This window comes from Rana temporaria, chromosome 4 (assembly GCF_905171775.1).
Source record: "Rana temporaria chromosome 4, aRanTem1.1, whole genome shotgun sequence".
In the NCBI taxonomy this organism is placed as follows: Eukaryota; Metazoa; Chordata; class Amphibia; order Anura; family Ranidae; genus Rana; species Rana temporaria.
Window position 1 is genome coordinate 332,758,197 of NC_053492.1, and position 15,121 is coordinate 332,773,317.

A 15,121-nucleotide genomic window follows, 5' to 3' on the forward strand; every position below is an offset into this window, starting at 1 on the left:
TGATGGTGCGCCCGCGACCTTCCCTTCTTCCGAAGGAGGTTTCGGCCTTTCATACTTTAGGCGTGGTACGCGCTTTGCGGGTATACCAGCCTACTACGGCTCCATTTCGGAGCTTCTGACTCTCTTTTGTGTCGGTGTCTGTTCCACAAAAGGGCCTGGCGGTCTCGTCGACCACCATTTCTCGGTGGATCGGGCAGGCCGTCATACAGGCCTATGCTCCTAAGGGCAGGCCCCCCTTTCCGGTCACGGCACTTTCGACCAGGGCAATTGGTGCTTCCTGGGGTTTTTTTTTTTTTTTCTTGACATCATGCGTCGGTCTCACAGGTGTGCGAGGCGGCGATTTGCTCGTCCGTTCACGCTTTTTCCAGAATTTACATGGTTGCTGTGAGTGCATCTTATGATGTTTTTTTCAGCCGCTAGTTTTTGCCGGCGGCTGTTTAAAGTTGCACCTCCTCCGTTGAGGAGCTCTGCTTGTTTTGGGGTGAAGTTAAAATTGTTTTTACTGATATATTTCCCACCCCTCGTTTTTTGACACTGCTTGGGGACGTCCCACTTGTCAAGATTTAAGGAGCTGTGTCCGTCCATGGACGATAAGAGAAAATAAGATTTTTTGTACTCACCGTAAAATCCTTTTCTCTGAAGTCCATGGACGGACACAGCTCCCACCCCTCCTTTTTAGGTTTGTACTGCTTGTTACGAACTGAGGCTGCAAGCTGCAGTGAGGAGGGTTATGTCTGGAGGGACCGCCCCCTGGGCGGGGCTGTTCAACTCTGTTACATGTATTTAACTATTTAACATGTTTCTGCCTAGTCCTCTCCTGTAAACAGGGAACATAACCCACTTGTCAAGATTTAAGGAGCTGTGTCCGTCCATGGACTTCAGAGAAAAGGATTTTACGGTGAGTACAAAAAATCCTATTTTTTTCTGTGTAAAAACTGTGGAGAAGGCATTAAGTACAGTTTCCTTCTTTGTATCATCTGTAACCATCTTCACATCCTCATCTTTTAAGTGTGCAATGTGTTTCAATTTTGTCTTTTTACTGTTAACTATTTTTTTTCCCTTTTTATATATATTATTTTTACTCTCTTCCACTGTGTGTCTCTCGTTATCCTTTTTAGCCATCCTGATTTCGATTTTACATATCTTATTGCATAACTTGTGCTCAAATGCTAATGGTGACCCATTACCTTTTTATATTTTTTTAAAGGCCATACTTTTTGCCTTGGTGAGGCTACTCATATTACGGTTTAACCACCCATTGGAATGCACTGTTTGATACCTTTGTTTAATATGGTCCTAAAGCATTCCCTCTTCTTTGTTCAATGATTCCAGAATTTGGTCCCAATTAATGTCATGTAGCGATGACCGTAGTTCAGGAAAATTGGCTCGTTTGAAATGTAGTTTTTCGTACTACCCATATGCCTCCTTTTCTTATGATTTATGCTGAACGTGATCATCCTATGATCGATAGATCCCAAGTTGTCTTGATCTCCACATCTGAGATCAGACTTGGATCAATCATAATTAATAGATCTAACAGGCCATTCTTTCTAGTTGGGGAATCCACCAATTGGGACATGATGTTGTCCTGTAAAACATTAATGAAATGACGGGCCTTTAATGAGTGCTGGTCCCTCTGCCCAGTCAATGTTGGGATAATTGAAGTCTCCCATTATGATTACATTTTCCTGTTTTCCTGCTATTCCTAACTGAAATAGTAATTCTGGCTCCTCCTCCTCCTTCATGTTGGATAGCCTATAGCACACTCCCACTATTAATTTCCCACTTTCTCTCACTTTCTACCCATACTGACTCCACCTCCCCTAGTCCCATACATAATGTCGCTCCTCTCTACCACCCTTGCAGAATTTTTGACATATAGACACACCTCTCCCCCTCTTCCGCCTTCCCTGTCCTTTTGATACAAGGAATACCCCTGTATATTGGCCATCCAACCGTGTGAGCTGTCAAGTCAAGTTTCAGTTATTCCCACAAAGTCTAAGTTCTCCCCGTGTAATAGCAGCTCCAGATCCACTCTTTTGTTAGCTAGGCTCCTAGTATTTGTTTGTCTCCTAGGCCTTTTACACACGATAGGTTAACCAGAGGACAACCGTCTGAAGGACCGTTGTCCTAGGTTAACCTATGAAGCTGACTGATGGTTCGTGGTGCCTACACACTATCAGTTAAAAAACCGATTGTGTCAGAACGCGGTGACGTAAAACACGACGACGTGCTGAAAAAAATGAAGTTCAGTGCTTCCAAGCATGCGTCGACTTGATTCTGAGCATGCGTGGATTTTTAACCGATGTACGTGCCTACTAACGATCGTTTTTTCCCCATCGGTTAGGAATCCATAGGTTAATTTTAAAGCAAGTTGGCTTTTTTTTAACCTAAGGTTAAATAACCTATGGGGCCTACACACGATCGGTTTGGACCGATGAAAACGGTCCATCAGACCGTTGTCCTCTGGTTAACCTATCGTGTGTAAAAGGCCTAAGTGTTGTATGAGTGCATATTATATTCCCTCTTTGTTTCTCCTACCTTTTTATTTTTGAATTTGAATTGCTCACTCACTTCCCCCAAGTTTAGCTGTTATGGTTGTATTTTTACTGCTATTACAATTGCTGACTCTCCTATAAGCCTCCGTCACCTGTTCCCTGTTTGCTATCTCTTTCTCTGAACCCACCCCTCCAACATTGTGGCCATCTTATTTGCCAATAGAAATGTATCATCCCCATTGAGGTGCAGCCCATCCTTACTAAAGAGCAGGTAACCGACTGAGAAGTCAGCAGAGTTCTCCAGCAACACAAACCCCTGTTTCCTGCACCAGTTCCCTAAGATCCTGCTGCCTCTCTGGTGTGGCTTCAGGTACAGGTAGTGTTTCATAGAAAACCACCTTGCAGGTCCTTTTCCTCAATCTATTCCCTAAGTCCTTGAAATCGTTTTTTAGGACTCTCCATCGCCTCCCCAGCCCCTCCCAATAATCTGTTCACCCGATCAGTGATGGTCCGAACCCGAACACCCGGTAAACAACACAGTGTTCGTCAAAACCGGTCTTTATGGCTAATTGCCCTCTCTGAATTTCATTAGATTTATAAATATGTTCTATTTATTTAAAGGAAGGGAAAAACCAAAAGAGAGACAAAAACAGTAAATACCTGGGTGATTTCACTATATTACACCTGACCCTTCCCCACTATAGCCGAAATAAATAAAATGTTTTGGCTGGAGCTGGGCTTTAAAAATACATATTTTATACATGTTTGATCATCTTCTGTTAAATCACACCTATTTTTTTTAGTGTTCAATACTGTATTGTACCAAAAGTTAATTTTAACTGACATTTGTGTATATTGCAAAGCGTGTGGCCATGCCATGGAGTTTATAAAAAACAAAACGATACCCGCCACTTGGAAATCCGAGTTGATAGAGGAAAGTTCCAGTAGTGAAACAGAAGAAGATGGGGAGACAAAAGATGAACAAGAAAACAGTAATTGTGAAGATGAGGCAAGTTTTTGTATGTTTTTTTTCCCTTTTGGCATTGGATTTTGTTTTACTGGGTAATATTTTTGCAAAGATGAACAATTTATATGTTTAATAAGGAAAGGGACAACAATATAAGTATGTATGTAAAGATTTTTAATTGATCAATTTGAATTCAATAGAGAATATAGTCTCCAGGCTCAAATACATTGCTACAAATACATTTATAACCATACTGCATCATATTCAGCCCAAACTAAAATTATCAGATGGCATAAAACAATGTAAAATAAATATGTAACATTTCTTTATTTTATTTTTTATCAAGATTTGTATTTTTTTATTGAAGAGTTATCATTTGGTTTTGTTTTCCAGACATTGACACACACTAGGACAGGGTTAAGTGGCCTTTTGAGCTTAGTGTGCCGAAAAAAGTTTCAAAGAAATTGGGAGTGCCAGCTACATTAAAAAAAAGTAAACGCCACACACTCAATCACGAAAATAAATTCTGTAAATGATTTGAATACGAGTAAGAAATTAATGTTGAACTTTGCACCTTCACAGCTCAGATCACCCCAATTCCTGCACCTTCACATCTCAAATCAGACTCAATTACTGTACCCTCAGATCTCAAATAAGCCCAATTTCTTCACCTTCACACCTCAGATTACTCCAGTTCCTGTACCACCAGATTATCCCCAGTCCTGTTCCTGTAAATTAGTAAATCCCAATAGCTGGTTAATTACCAGTCCAAAATGGGCATCCTACTGAATACCAGAGCCAGATCTAGCCTGTCTGATGTGAAGGTGTAGTAAAAAACGTCAGGGAGCAGAGAATGCGGGGAGGGCAGTGTACAGAGGCCAGAAAGGCAGGAGATGGGAGGTCAGTGTACAGGGGTCAGCAGGGCATAGGTTGAGGTCAGCATGGAAAAGGGTGAAGTCAGCAATGCAGAAGACATGGTAAGCATAGCAGAGGACAGGGGTCAGTAGGGAGGAGAACAGAGTTCAGCAGGACACACAACAGGGATTAGCAGTGTAAAGGACAGGGGTCAACAGAGTTGGAGGATAGGGTCAGCAGGGCAGAGGCGGTGTACAGGGGTCAGCAGGGCAGAGGATGGGGGTTTGCAGTGTATAGAACAGGGTCAACAGCAGGGCAGAGCATGGTGGTCACTGCTAGCAGGGCTAACAGTGCTCCTCTTCACCAGACTGCATACAGATTACATCTCATTCTTTTACAGACACAGTCTCAATTTGCATAATGTGTAGCTGGCTGCTGCAGCTGTACTGCCTTTCAGATCTGAGGATTTTGCAGTTCAGACCTGCAACAGCCAATTACACACTGTGCAGATCGAGGATCTGTTTGTAAAATAATCCAATCTTATCTGTATGCACAAGTGGCTCTGCGACGTTGCCTGTATTGAGTACATGCACGAGTGGCTCTGTCACATTGCCAGTATTGAGTACAGTACGAGGATGGTGGGAGGAGCTTACTGATTTGGGCAAAGCATCAATTGGGGGAGGGGGAGAATTGGCACAGCTCTCTTGATTCAGCCATGCTCAACACTGCTTCTGGTTATATTTATAAAGCATCTAAATATTGAGGCTGCCATTCAATATTAATCAGAAACCTTTCTCAACCCTATGTAAATGCCCCCTCCCCCCATTTACTTTATTAGCAGTCACATGACTGCCATCTCTCCGCCTTATCTCTAACCAGAAATGGGTGGGGTAAGACTAGTAAATAATGCTTTGCTATGTTTACAGCTATGCTCCCTACAGGATGTGCTGTCAATCAACAGCTGCAGGCAGGCTGGGAGATGTGACTGCTAGTAATTACACAAGCTGTAGTCTACAATGCAATTTTTTTAAAAAGCTCTACTGCAGGAGTTTATATTAGTCCTGTTAATTCTAAAATAATTTTTTTATTTCTTCTTTTTTTTTTTACATGTAGGAGGACGTGGAACCATTTCCAGATGAAGGCGAACACTTTTTACAACAGCTCTACAAGTTTATGGAAGACAGAGGTGAGAATCTAAGATTTCATATGCAGTAAATCCTTGGATTGTGAGCATAATTCGTTCCAGAAACATGCTTGTAATCCAGAGCACTCATATATCAAAGCAAATTTCCCCATAAGAAATAATGGAAACTAGGGCTGCAACTAACGACTATCTTCATTATTGATTAGTTGGGCGATTATTGTTTCGATTAATCGAAAAACAACCTTTAACCACTTAAGACCCGGACCATTATGCAGGTAAAGAATTTTGCAGTGAATTGTCGGATTACTTCATTAATAAAATCGAGGGGATCCGACAAAGCATTCAGCAAAATAATTCCTCCCTCCACCCTCCCCGTAATGATTTACACAATACCTGCAGTAATTCACCACAACCAGGTAAGTTCACGCTGGAACCTATCTCTATCCATGTGTCAGGGCACTGCCCTTTACGGTCACATTTCCCCAGTTGGCTCTGGGTGGAATTGAACCTAGGACCTATCCATTACAAGTCCAGCTCTTTGCCTCTGAGCCACTGCTCAAGTGTTACTTTGCTTGCTGTCCGTTGGAGCCTGGTGCTGAACCGATGTTACTTTGGACCAATCAGTGGCCTGAGCGGCCTATTTAAGCCAGCCCCTTCCTTCTTGCTAATTGCTGGTTCGTTGTCAGCTTTACCCTGTGAGAGAACCTTGAAACCTGAATACCCTGACCTGTTTGACCCGGATTGGACCTTGACTATTCTCTGCCGTCTCCTACACTTGACCCCTGCCTGCTTATCGGATTTGCTGTTGTCTCCTGCCCCTTGACCTTGGCTTGCTCTCACGGACTTCCTCTGATCTCTCCAACTCCTGACCCACGGCCTGTGACCCGGATTTGTCTTGTTTCCTGTTGGTCCCTTCTGGACTTACCTGCCTGTTCCTGCCTGGTCAACGACTGTCTCCAGTCCTCTGCACCTGCCCTGTTTTCGTCAGCTGCACCAAGTCTGCCTACCAGTTCCCGGCACCGGTGCCTCCTTGTGCCGTCCCTCCTCTGTTCTAACTCCAGGGAGTGGTCTGCACAGAGTCGCAAAGGTGAGCCGCCCTCAGCATCTCAGCCTCGGTGAGTACTTACCTTAATGGTCCTGACACCATGCCACTAAAAATATCATCGGTACTCTGCATAACAGCACCGCGCCGAATGATATCATCCCCACTAAACTGCTGAAGGAATGCGCCGACATCCTGGCACCTCCTATCACTCAGCTTATCAACCAATCCTCCAGGGAAGGCATAGTGCCCTCCCAGTTGAAGGAGGGTATAATTCGACCCATCTTGAAGAAACCCAACCTGGACCCCAAGGACCCACTCCACTGTCGTCCAATAACAGGCCTAAATGTACTCTCAAAGGTAATGGAAAAAGTAGTGGTACAACAGCTGCAACAGCATCTAGATACCCACAACCTACTTGACCCATTTCAATCGGGATTCCGGCCTGGACACGGGACAGAAACCGCATTGTTCAAAATATGGGACGACGCTCTCGAGGCCGCAGACGAAGGAAAATCTTGTCTTCTGGTTCTGTTGGACCTAAGCGCAGCCTTCGACACAGTAGACCACAAGCTTTTATTGACTCGGCTAGCTGAAGTAGCCAGAGTCGCAGGAGGCGATTTATCTTGGTTCTCCTCTTTTTTGGAAAACTGATCGCAAATAGTGAAGTTAGGACCTTTCACTTCTGAGAAACGCACATTATCGTGCGGAGTCCCTCAAGGATCCCCCTGTCGCTGGTGTTATTCAACATCTATCTTCGCCCTCTTTTTGATATTTAGCAGTCAAAAACTGCTCTACCACTCATATGCAGACGACACGCAACTATATTTCCACATTTGCAATAAAAAGGATCATCACCTCAATCTAGAGACATGCCTCTCTTTGATAGAGAACTGGATGACAAAGAGTTATCTTAAACTCAACGGAGAGAAAACAGAACTTCTCCTGTTTCATGCCAAGTGTATGAATCAACCTACAACAACAACTTGGACCCCCCCGCCCATTCTGGGAAAAATCATCACCCCTAGCGCCAAAGTCAAAAGTCTCGGGGTCATCTTTGACTCTCACATGACATTGGACGTACAAATAGGGTCAGTAGTCAGTGGATCTCACCATCTGCTGCGCCTACTACGCAGACTTACTCCTTTTATTCCCAAGGAAGACATAGCGGTCGTGGTGGGAGCTATTGTAAACTCAAGATTGGACTATGCAAATGCCCTTTACCTCGGACTCCCAAAATACCAAATCGCTCGTCTACAAGTCGTTCAAAATACGGCCGCTAGACTTGTGACTGGGAAAAAACCTTGGGAATCAATCTCACCTTCACTGAGAACCCTTCACTGGTTGCCAGTAAAAGACAGAATCACTTTTAAAGCACTCTGTCTAACGCATAGATGTATCTATGGGAACGCTCCCCATTATCTATGCGAAAAAATAAAAGCTCATAATCCCAATCGCGTTCTGCGATCCACCAATCAAAATCTCCTCCAGATACCCAAAGCCAGATACAAGTCCAAAGGAGAAAGGAGATTCGCGGTCCAAGGGCCTAGACTATGGAACGCTTTACCAACCAGCATTCAGTTGGAGGAGAACCACTTGACGTTCAGGAGAAAGATCAAGACTCATCTCTTTTGATACCAAAGGAGACAGGAACAACAAGCGCCCAGAGGCGATTAAGTTTGCATATGCTGCGCTATATAAGTTTTCATTCATTCATACCTTACTCTTGTAATGTGGATCAAGGAGAGTTGCCAGCCAGTAATGATCCCTCCTCTTGATAGCACGTACACGAGGATCCTTACGCAGGTTTTGCAGGATCAGGGAGGCCATGCAGCGTAGGTTTGCAGAGGCATTCGGTGCACAATCCTCTGGGTCACTGAGGACGACAGGATCCGCAGCCACCTCATCCCAGCCACGTAAAAGTCCACGTGTTCCTTGGGACTGTAAATGATCCCTTGAAGACTGCTGCTGCTGATGCTGAGTGCTAGGCTCCACCTCCATGTTGCTGATACAATCATCCTTCTCCTCCTCATCCTCCTCCTCCTCTTCCTGTGTGCTAGGTGGGCAAGCAGGAACAGTGTCTGGATAAAGGGGGCCTTGAGAGGTAAGGAAGTCCTCCTCTTCCTCCCTCTGTTCTGCCTCAAGGGCCCTGTCCATTATTCCACGTAGCGTGTGCTCCAACATGTGAATAAGAGGGACAGTCTCACTGATGCATGCACTGTCACTGCTCACCATCCTCGTGGCCTCCTCAAATGGTGACAGGACAGTGCATGCATCCCTGATCAAGGCCCACTGGCGTGGTGAAAAAAACCAAGCTCCCCTGCCCAGTTCTGCTGCCATATTGGCACAGGTACTCATTGATGGCCCTCTGCTGCGTGTGCAGCCGCTGCAGCATGGCCAACGTAGAGTTCCATCTGGTGGGCATGTCACAGATTAGGCGGTTCTTGGGCAGGTTGTATTCCCTCTGGACGTCTGTCAGCCGAGCAGTGGCATTATATGACCTCCGGAAATGCACACAGACTTTCCTGGCCTGCTTCAGGACATCCTGTAAGCCCGGGTACCTCCCCAAGAACCGCTGCACCACCAAATTCAGGAAATGCGCAAAACAGTGCACATGGGTGAGTTTTCCCTGTTGCAGGGCAGAGAGGAGGTTGGTGCCATTATCGCTGACCACCATTCCAGGCTTCAGCTGGTGTGGCGTCAACCACCTCTGAGCCTGCCCCTGCAGAGCTGAAAGAACCTCTTCCCCAGTGTGGCTCCTGTCTCCCAAGCACACCAGCTCTAGCACTGCATGGCATCTCTTGGCCTGCATTCCTGCGTAGCCCCTCGTACGCCTACGGAGCACGGCTGGTTCTGAGGAAACATCACCACAGGAAGAGGCCACAGAGGAAGAAGAAGAGGAGGGGGTGGAGGAGAGAGGTGTGTCACAAGCAGTAGTAGTGTTTTGGAGGCGTGGTGGCGGAACAACCTCCAAAACTACTGTACCTTGCCCTGCGTCCTTCCCAGCTGCCAGCAGAGTCACCCAATGGGCCGTAAAAGACAGGTAACGTCCCTGTCCATGCCTGCTGGACCATGAGTCAGCGGTAAGATGCACCTTACCACTGACCGCCCTGTCCAGCGAGACATGGACATTGCCTTCCACAAGCCGGTAGAGAGCCGGAATCGCCTTCCGTGAGAAAAAGTGGCGTTTGGGTACTTGCCACTGAGGTACTGCACATTCCACAAACTCACGGAAGGGGGCAGAATCTACCAACTGAAAAGGTAGCAGTTGAAGTGCTAGCAATTTTGCTAAGCTAGCATTCAACCGCTGGGCATGTGGATGGCTGGGAGCGTACTTCTTTCGGCGCTGCAGCAGCTGGGGCAGGGAAATTTGTCTGGTACTATTTGTCCTCCTCTCTCCTATCAGGCACCCAGGTAGAGTCAGTGACCTCATCATCCCCTCCCTCCTCATCATCACTGTCGAAAACCTGGCAGTATGCTCTAGCTGGGGGAACATCACTGCCAGATTGCTGTCCCTCTCGGCCACCCCCTCTCCCTGGGCTCACATCAATGCCTTCCTCTATCTGTGTTCCGTCATCGGAGTCTTCAAAACGCTGCGCATCATCATGCAGCATGTACCCAACACTGTGCTGAAACAGTTCGGGGGACTCCTCAGGAGGACATGGTGGGACTAGGGAAGGATTGTGTGATGCCATTGTGCAGAGGGAAGAGGACGCCTTGGCAGCTGATTTGCCAGACAAACTAAGATCAGTCTGTGTGAGAGAGGATGAGGAGGATGAGGACGGCTTGGTCATCCACTCCACTAATTTCTCTGCATTTTGAGGCTCAACACGACCAGCTCCCGAAAAGAAGGACGAGCGGCCACGGCCACGTGTTGAAGAGGATGCACCACATCCACCACCAGCGTTACCTCTAGATGCAGAGCCTGCTTGCCCTCTTGACTCTCTGCCTCTCTTTGTTGTCCTTCCAGACATATTAATGCGTTCCGGTGCTATGTAACAGCAAACGTGCAGTGACACCAACTGCGTTCAGGTGCTATGTAACAGCACACGCGCAGTGACAACAACTGCGTTCAGATGCTATGAAACATCAAACGTGCAGTGACACCAACTGTGTTCAGGTGCTATGTAACAGCACACGCGCAGTGACAACAACTGCGTTCAGGTGCTATGAAACAGCAAACGTGCAGTGACACCAACTGCATTCAGGTGCTATGTAACAGCACACGCGCAGTGACAACAACTGCGTTCAGGTGCTATGAAACAGCAAACGTGCAGTGACAGCAACTGCGTTCAGGTGCTATGTAACAGCACACGCGCAGTGACACCAACTGCGTTGAGATGCTATGTAACAGCACACGTGCAGTGACAACAACTGCGTTCAGGTGCTATGAAACAGCAAACGTGCAGTGACACCAACTGCGTTCAGGTGCTATGTAACAGCACACGCGCAGTGACAACAACTGTGTTCAGGTGCTATGAAACAGCAAACGTGCAGTGACACCAATTGCGTTCAGGTGCTATGAAACAGCACACGCGCAGTGACAACAACTGCGTTCAGGTGCTATGAAACAGCAAACGTGCAGTGACACCAACTGCGTTCAGGTGCTATGAAACAGCACACGCGCAGTGACAACAACTGCGTTCAGGTGCTATGAAACAGCAAACGTGCAGTGACACCAACTGCGTTCAGGTGCTATGTAACAGCACACGCGCAGTGACACCAACTGCGTTTAGGTGCTATGAAACAGCAAATGTGCAGTGACACCAACTGCGTTCAGGTGCTATGTAACAGCACACGCGCAGTGACAACAACTGCGTTCAGGTGCTATGTAACAGCACACGTGCAGTGACACCAACTGCGTTCAGGTGCTATGTAACAGCACACGCGCAGTGACACCAACTGCGTTCAGGTGCTATGTAACAGCACACGCGCAGTGACACCAACTGCGTTTAGTTGCTATTAAACAGCACACGCGCAGTAAGAGCGACTGCGTTTCTGTGCAATTCAATAGCCCACTTGCATTAACAGCGACTGCGTTTCTGTGCAAAAAATAACACACGTGCAGTAACAGGTAATGCGTGTATGTGCAATTAAATAGCACACGTTGACTAACACGGAGTACTATGTTTAAGCTAAACCCTAATGCAGGCAATACAACACGTTAGAGCACTGCATCAAGCACAATCTCCTGCCTGACAAATACTAATAACAGATCTAGCTAAGCTATACAGTTTATAAATATATTTACAACTCCTAGGGATGTGAATATATTCTCTACAAACTGTAAATTTAACTATACTGACTACTAGCCTTCCTGCTCTATCTATCTATCTGGTAGAAAAGACACTGTGGGGCAGATTCATCAATAGATACGCCGGCGGATCTCCTGATCCGCCGTCGTATCTGTGAGACCCGACGGTCGGATCTGTGAGATCCCACCGTCAGAACTATGCGACTGATTCATAAGAATCAGTTCCGCATAGATCTCCCTTGGATCCGACTGGTGTAAGTGACTTACACCAGTCGAATCTTAGGCTGTAATCTCCCGCCGGCCGCTAGGTGTCGTCGCGATTTTTTACCCTTCGCATATGCAAATGAGGAAAACCGCCGATTCACGTCCGTACGCCTGCCCGTCGCTTGTTTTCTACGTCGTTTGCGTTCGGGTTTTTCCGGCGGATAGCTACCCCTGCTTCTATGAGGGGTAGCTAATGTTAAGTATGGCCGACGTTCCCGCGCCGATTTTTAAATTTTCTACGTCGTTTGCGTACCGCAATCGTGAATACCGATGGCCGCAAACGACGTACCCGCCGCAAACAATGACGTCGTAGCGACGTCGTTTGGAGCATGCGCACTGGGCTTTTTCGCCCCGGCGCATGCGCAGTTAAATCGGCGCGGGAACGCGCCTGATTTAAATTGTACACTCCCCCTAGCCGCAGAATTTGCATTCCGCCGGGGGGAGTTAGAATCCGACGGTGCAGTTTGCGAGGTAAGTGCTTTATGAATCATGCACTTGCCTCGCTAAATTGCACCGGCGGATCGTAAACCAGGTAGATCTAGCGGATCTAAAGATCCGCAGATCTACATGAATCTGCCCCTGTGTCTCTATCTATCTCTCTCTCTCTACCGTGTTTCCCCGAAAATAAGACCTACCCCGATAATAAGACCTACCTAGATTTTTGAGAAGGGCTGCAATATAAGCCCTACCCCGAAAATAAGCGCTAGTTTAAAGTGGTTGGAAAAAGGTAGAATCCACTGTCATATAATAGTACACAATTAAAAAGGTGTGTGCCTCTGCAAAACAATTGTATCACATACCCCTCGGTACAGCGGCGCTCGGCTGATCTCTTCTCCTTTTCTTCTCCTGGCTGTCAGCGGGGGATATCCCTCCCTCTGCAGGTGCTCAGCTCCGCTGCGCTTATCGTCTGCCGGGTGTCAGTGAAGGATCTCACCCCCCGGTCTGCAGCACTCAGCTCCGCTGCTCTCATGGTCTCCCAGGTGTCAGCGGGGGATGTCGGCCCCCCTCCCTCTGCAGGCGCTGCGCTCATCGTCTCCCGGATGTCAGTGAAGGATCTCACCCCCCCGTCTGCAGCACTCCGCTCCGCTGCTCTTATGGTCTCCCAGATGTCAGCAGGGATTGTCGGCCCCCCTCCCTCTGCAGGCGCTGCGCTCATCGTCTCCCGGGTGTCAGTGGGGGATCTAACCCCCCGTCTGCAGGCACTCAGCTCCGCTGCTCTTCTTATCTCCTTGGTGTCAGTGGAGGATCTCGGACACCCTCCCTCTACAGTGCTCAGAATTGTGGAAGAAAGTTCAGGCAGCCATTGAAGTGCCAAGCAGCACTATAAGAAGGTACTTGCACAATTTTATTACTGAAACACACACCCTCGACATTACACAATCCTGTAATAGAGAGAATTCCAGCATTTTACAGGCACTTTTACTCTGTTCACACTAGGGATTCCTGGAATGTAAGCCCTACCCCGAAAATAAGCCCTATCGCATTTTTGGTTCCTAAAAATAATATAAGACCCGGGCTTATTTTCGGGGAAACACGGTAACTGTCTGACTGCTCTGCTCTTTCACAAAGCCGGAACACACTACACGAGGCCGCCTTGCAGGCTGCTTTTTATAGTGTGGGGCGTGTACTAAACCCCCTGAGCCATAATTGGCCAAAGCCACTCTGGCTTTGGCCAATTATGGCTCTTCGTTCTTTGAGCGTTGTGATTGGCCAAGCATGCGGGACATGTAGCATGCTTGGCCAATCATCAGCGCTCAATGCCGCAGTGAATTTTGGGACATTTTGCGTCATTCGAATTTGGCGCGAACGACCCGTTTTGTTAGAATTTCGACGAACGATCGAACGACTGATGTTCGAGTCGAACATACGTTCGTATCGAACGCGAAGCTCATCCCTAGTCCTGGACAACGTGTTGCTGAGGCTTCAGTCAGTCAAAGAAGGAACGGTGGAGAAGGTGGCCGTCTGACCGATGTGTTCAGACAATTTTTTTAGTCCGCAGCCCCAAGGTATGACCGGTTCCAGCAACCATCGCCAGCGTCTGTTTTACATGGTGCGGGAATACCTAGGGGCAAGATCAGACTTGGACACCTTTCCCACCGAAAATCCTCTGGCTTACTGGTTCTTGAGGATGGATCACTGACCAGAGCTTACACAGTATGCAATTGAGCTACTGGCCTATCCTGCATCCAGCGTTCTTTCGAAATGCACATTCAGTGCTGCTGGAGGCTTTATAACCGATCACAGGGTGCGCCTCTCCACCGACTCAGTCGATTGACTGACCTTCATAAAAATGAATCAGGCTTGGATCACCACCAGCTACCAAGCAGCTGATGCTGATGTAACTGAATAATCAGATCCCTTCAAGACTGCCTATGCTGATGCTGAGTGACTATCCTGTCATGCTGAGTGACAATCCTGTTTTGATGAGTGACTATCCTTTTCCTCCTCAATGATCATGCTGATAGCTTGTAAGAACATTTTTGGTTCTGGGCACCGCCACCAGTGGCTAAGGCCCAATTTTTCTGCCCCTTTTTAACAGGGGCGTGTAATTAAAGTTTTCGATGCAATACTTTGCAGCAGGGCTCATTCCTGCGCTCCAACTAGAGTATCTGTGAGGGGTTGCAGTGTTGTGGCACCAGTGCCTAAGGCCCAATTTTTGATGCAATACTTTGCAGCATGGCTCATTAGTGTGCTCCAACTAGAATATCTGTGGTGGGTTACTGTGTTGTGGAACCAATGCCTGCGGCCCAGTTTTTCTGCCCCTGTTCAACAGGGGCATGTAATTACAATTCTTGATCTAATATTTCACAGCAGGGCCTATTCCTGCACCCACCAAGAATAACTGTGAGGGCTTACAGTGTTATGGCACCAGTACCACCACCACCACCACCAACAAAGGCCCAATTTTTCTACCACTGTTCAACAATGGCATGTAATTACAATTCTTGATTTAATATTTCACAGCAGGGCCCATTCCTGCGCACACCAAGAGTAACTGTGAGGACTTACAGTGTTGTGGCACCAGCGCCAGCACCAAAGGCCCAATTTTTCTACCACTGTTCAACAATGGCATGTAATTACAATTCTTGATCTAATA

At 47.1% G+C, this 15,121-nt stretch overlaps 1 protein-coding gene across 2 annotated transcripts in view; it reads left to right on the top strand.

Moving 5' to 3' along the window:
• ARID4B (AT-rich interaction domain 4B) overlaps positions 1-15,121 on the top strand; it is an 897,525-nt gene that overhangs the window by 509,238 nt on the left and 373,166 nt on the right. For both annotated transcript variants that reach the window (XM_040350731.1, XM_040350732.1), the window contains exons 11-12: positions 3,362-3,507; positions 5,434-5,506. In XM_040350731.1, the coding sequence (XP_040206665.1) occupies positions 3,362-3,507; positions 5,434-5,506 (219 nt within the window). The remainder of the gene's footprint in view (positions 1-3,361; positions 3,508-5,433; positions 5,507-15,121) is intronic.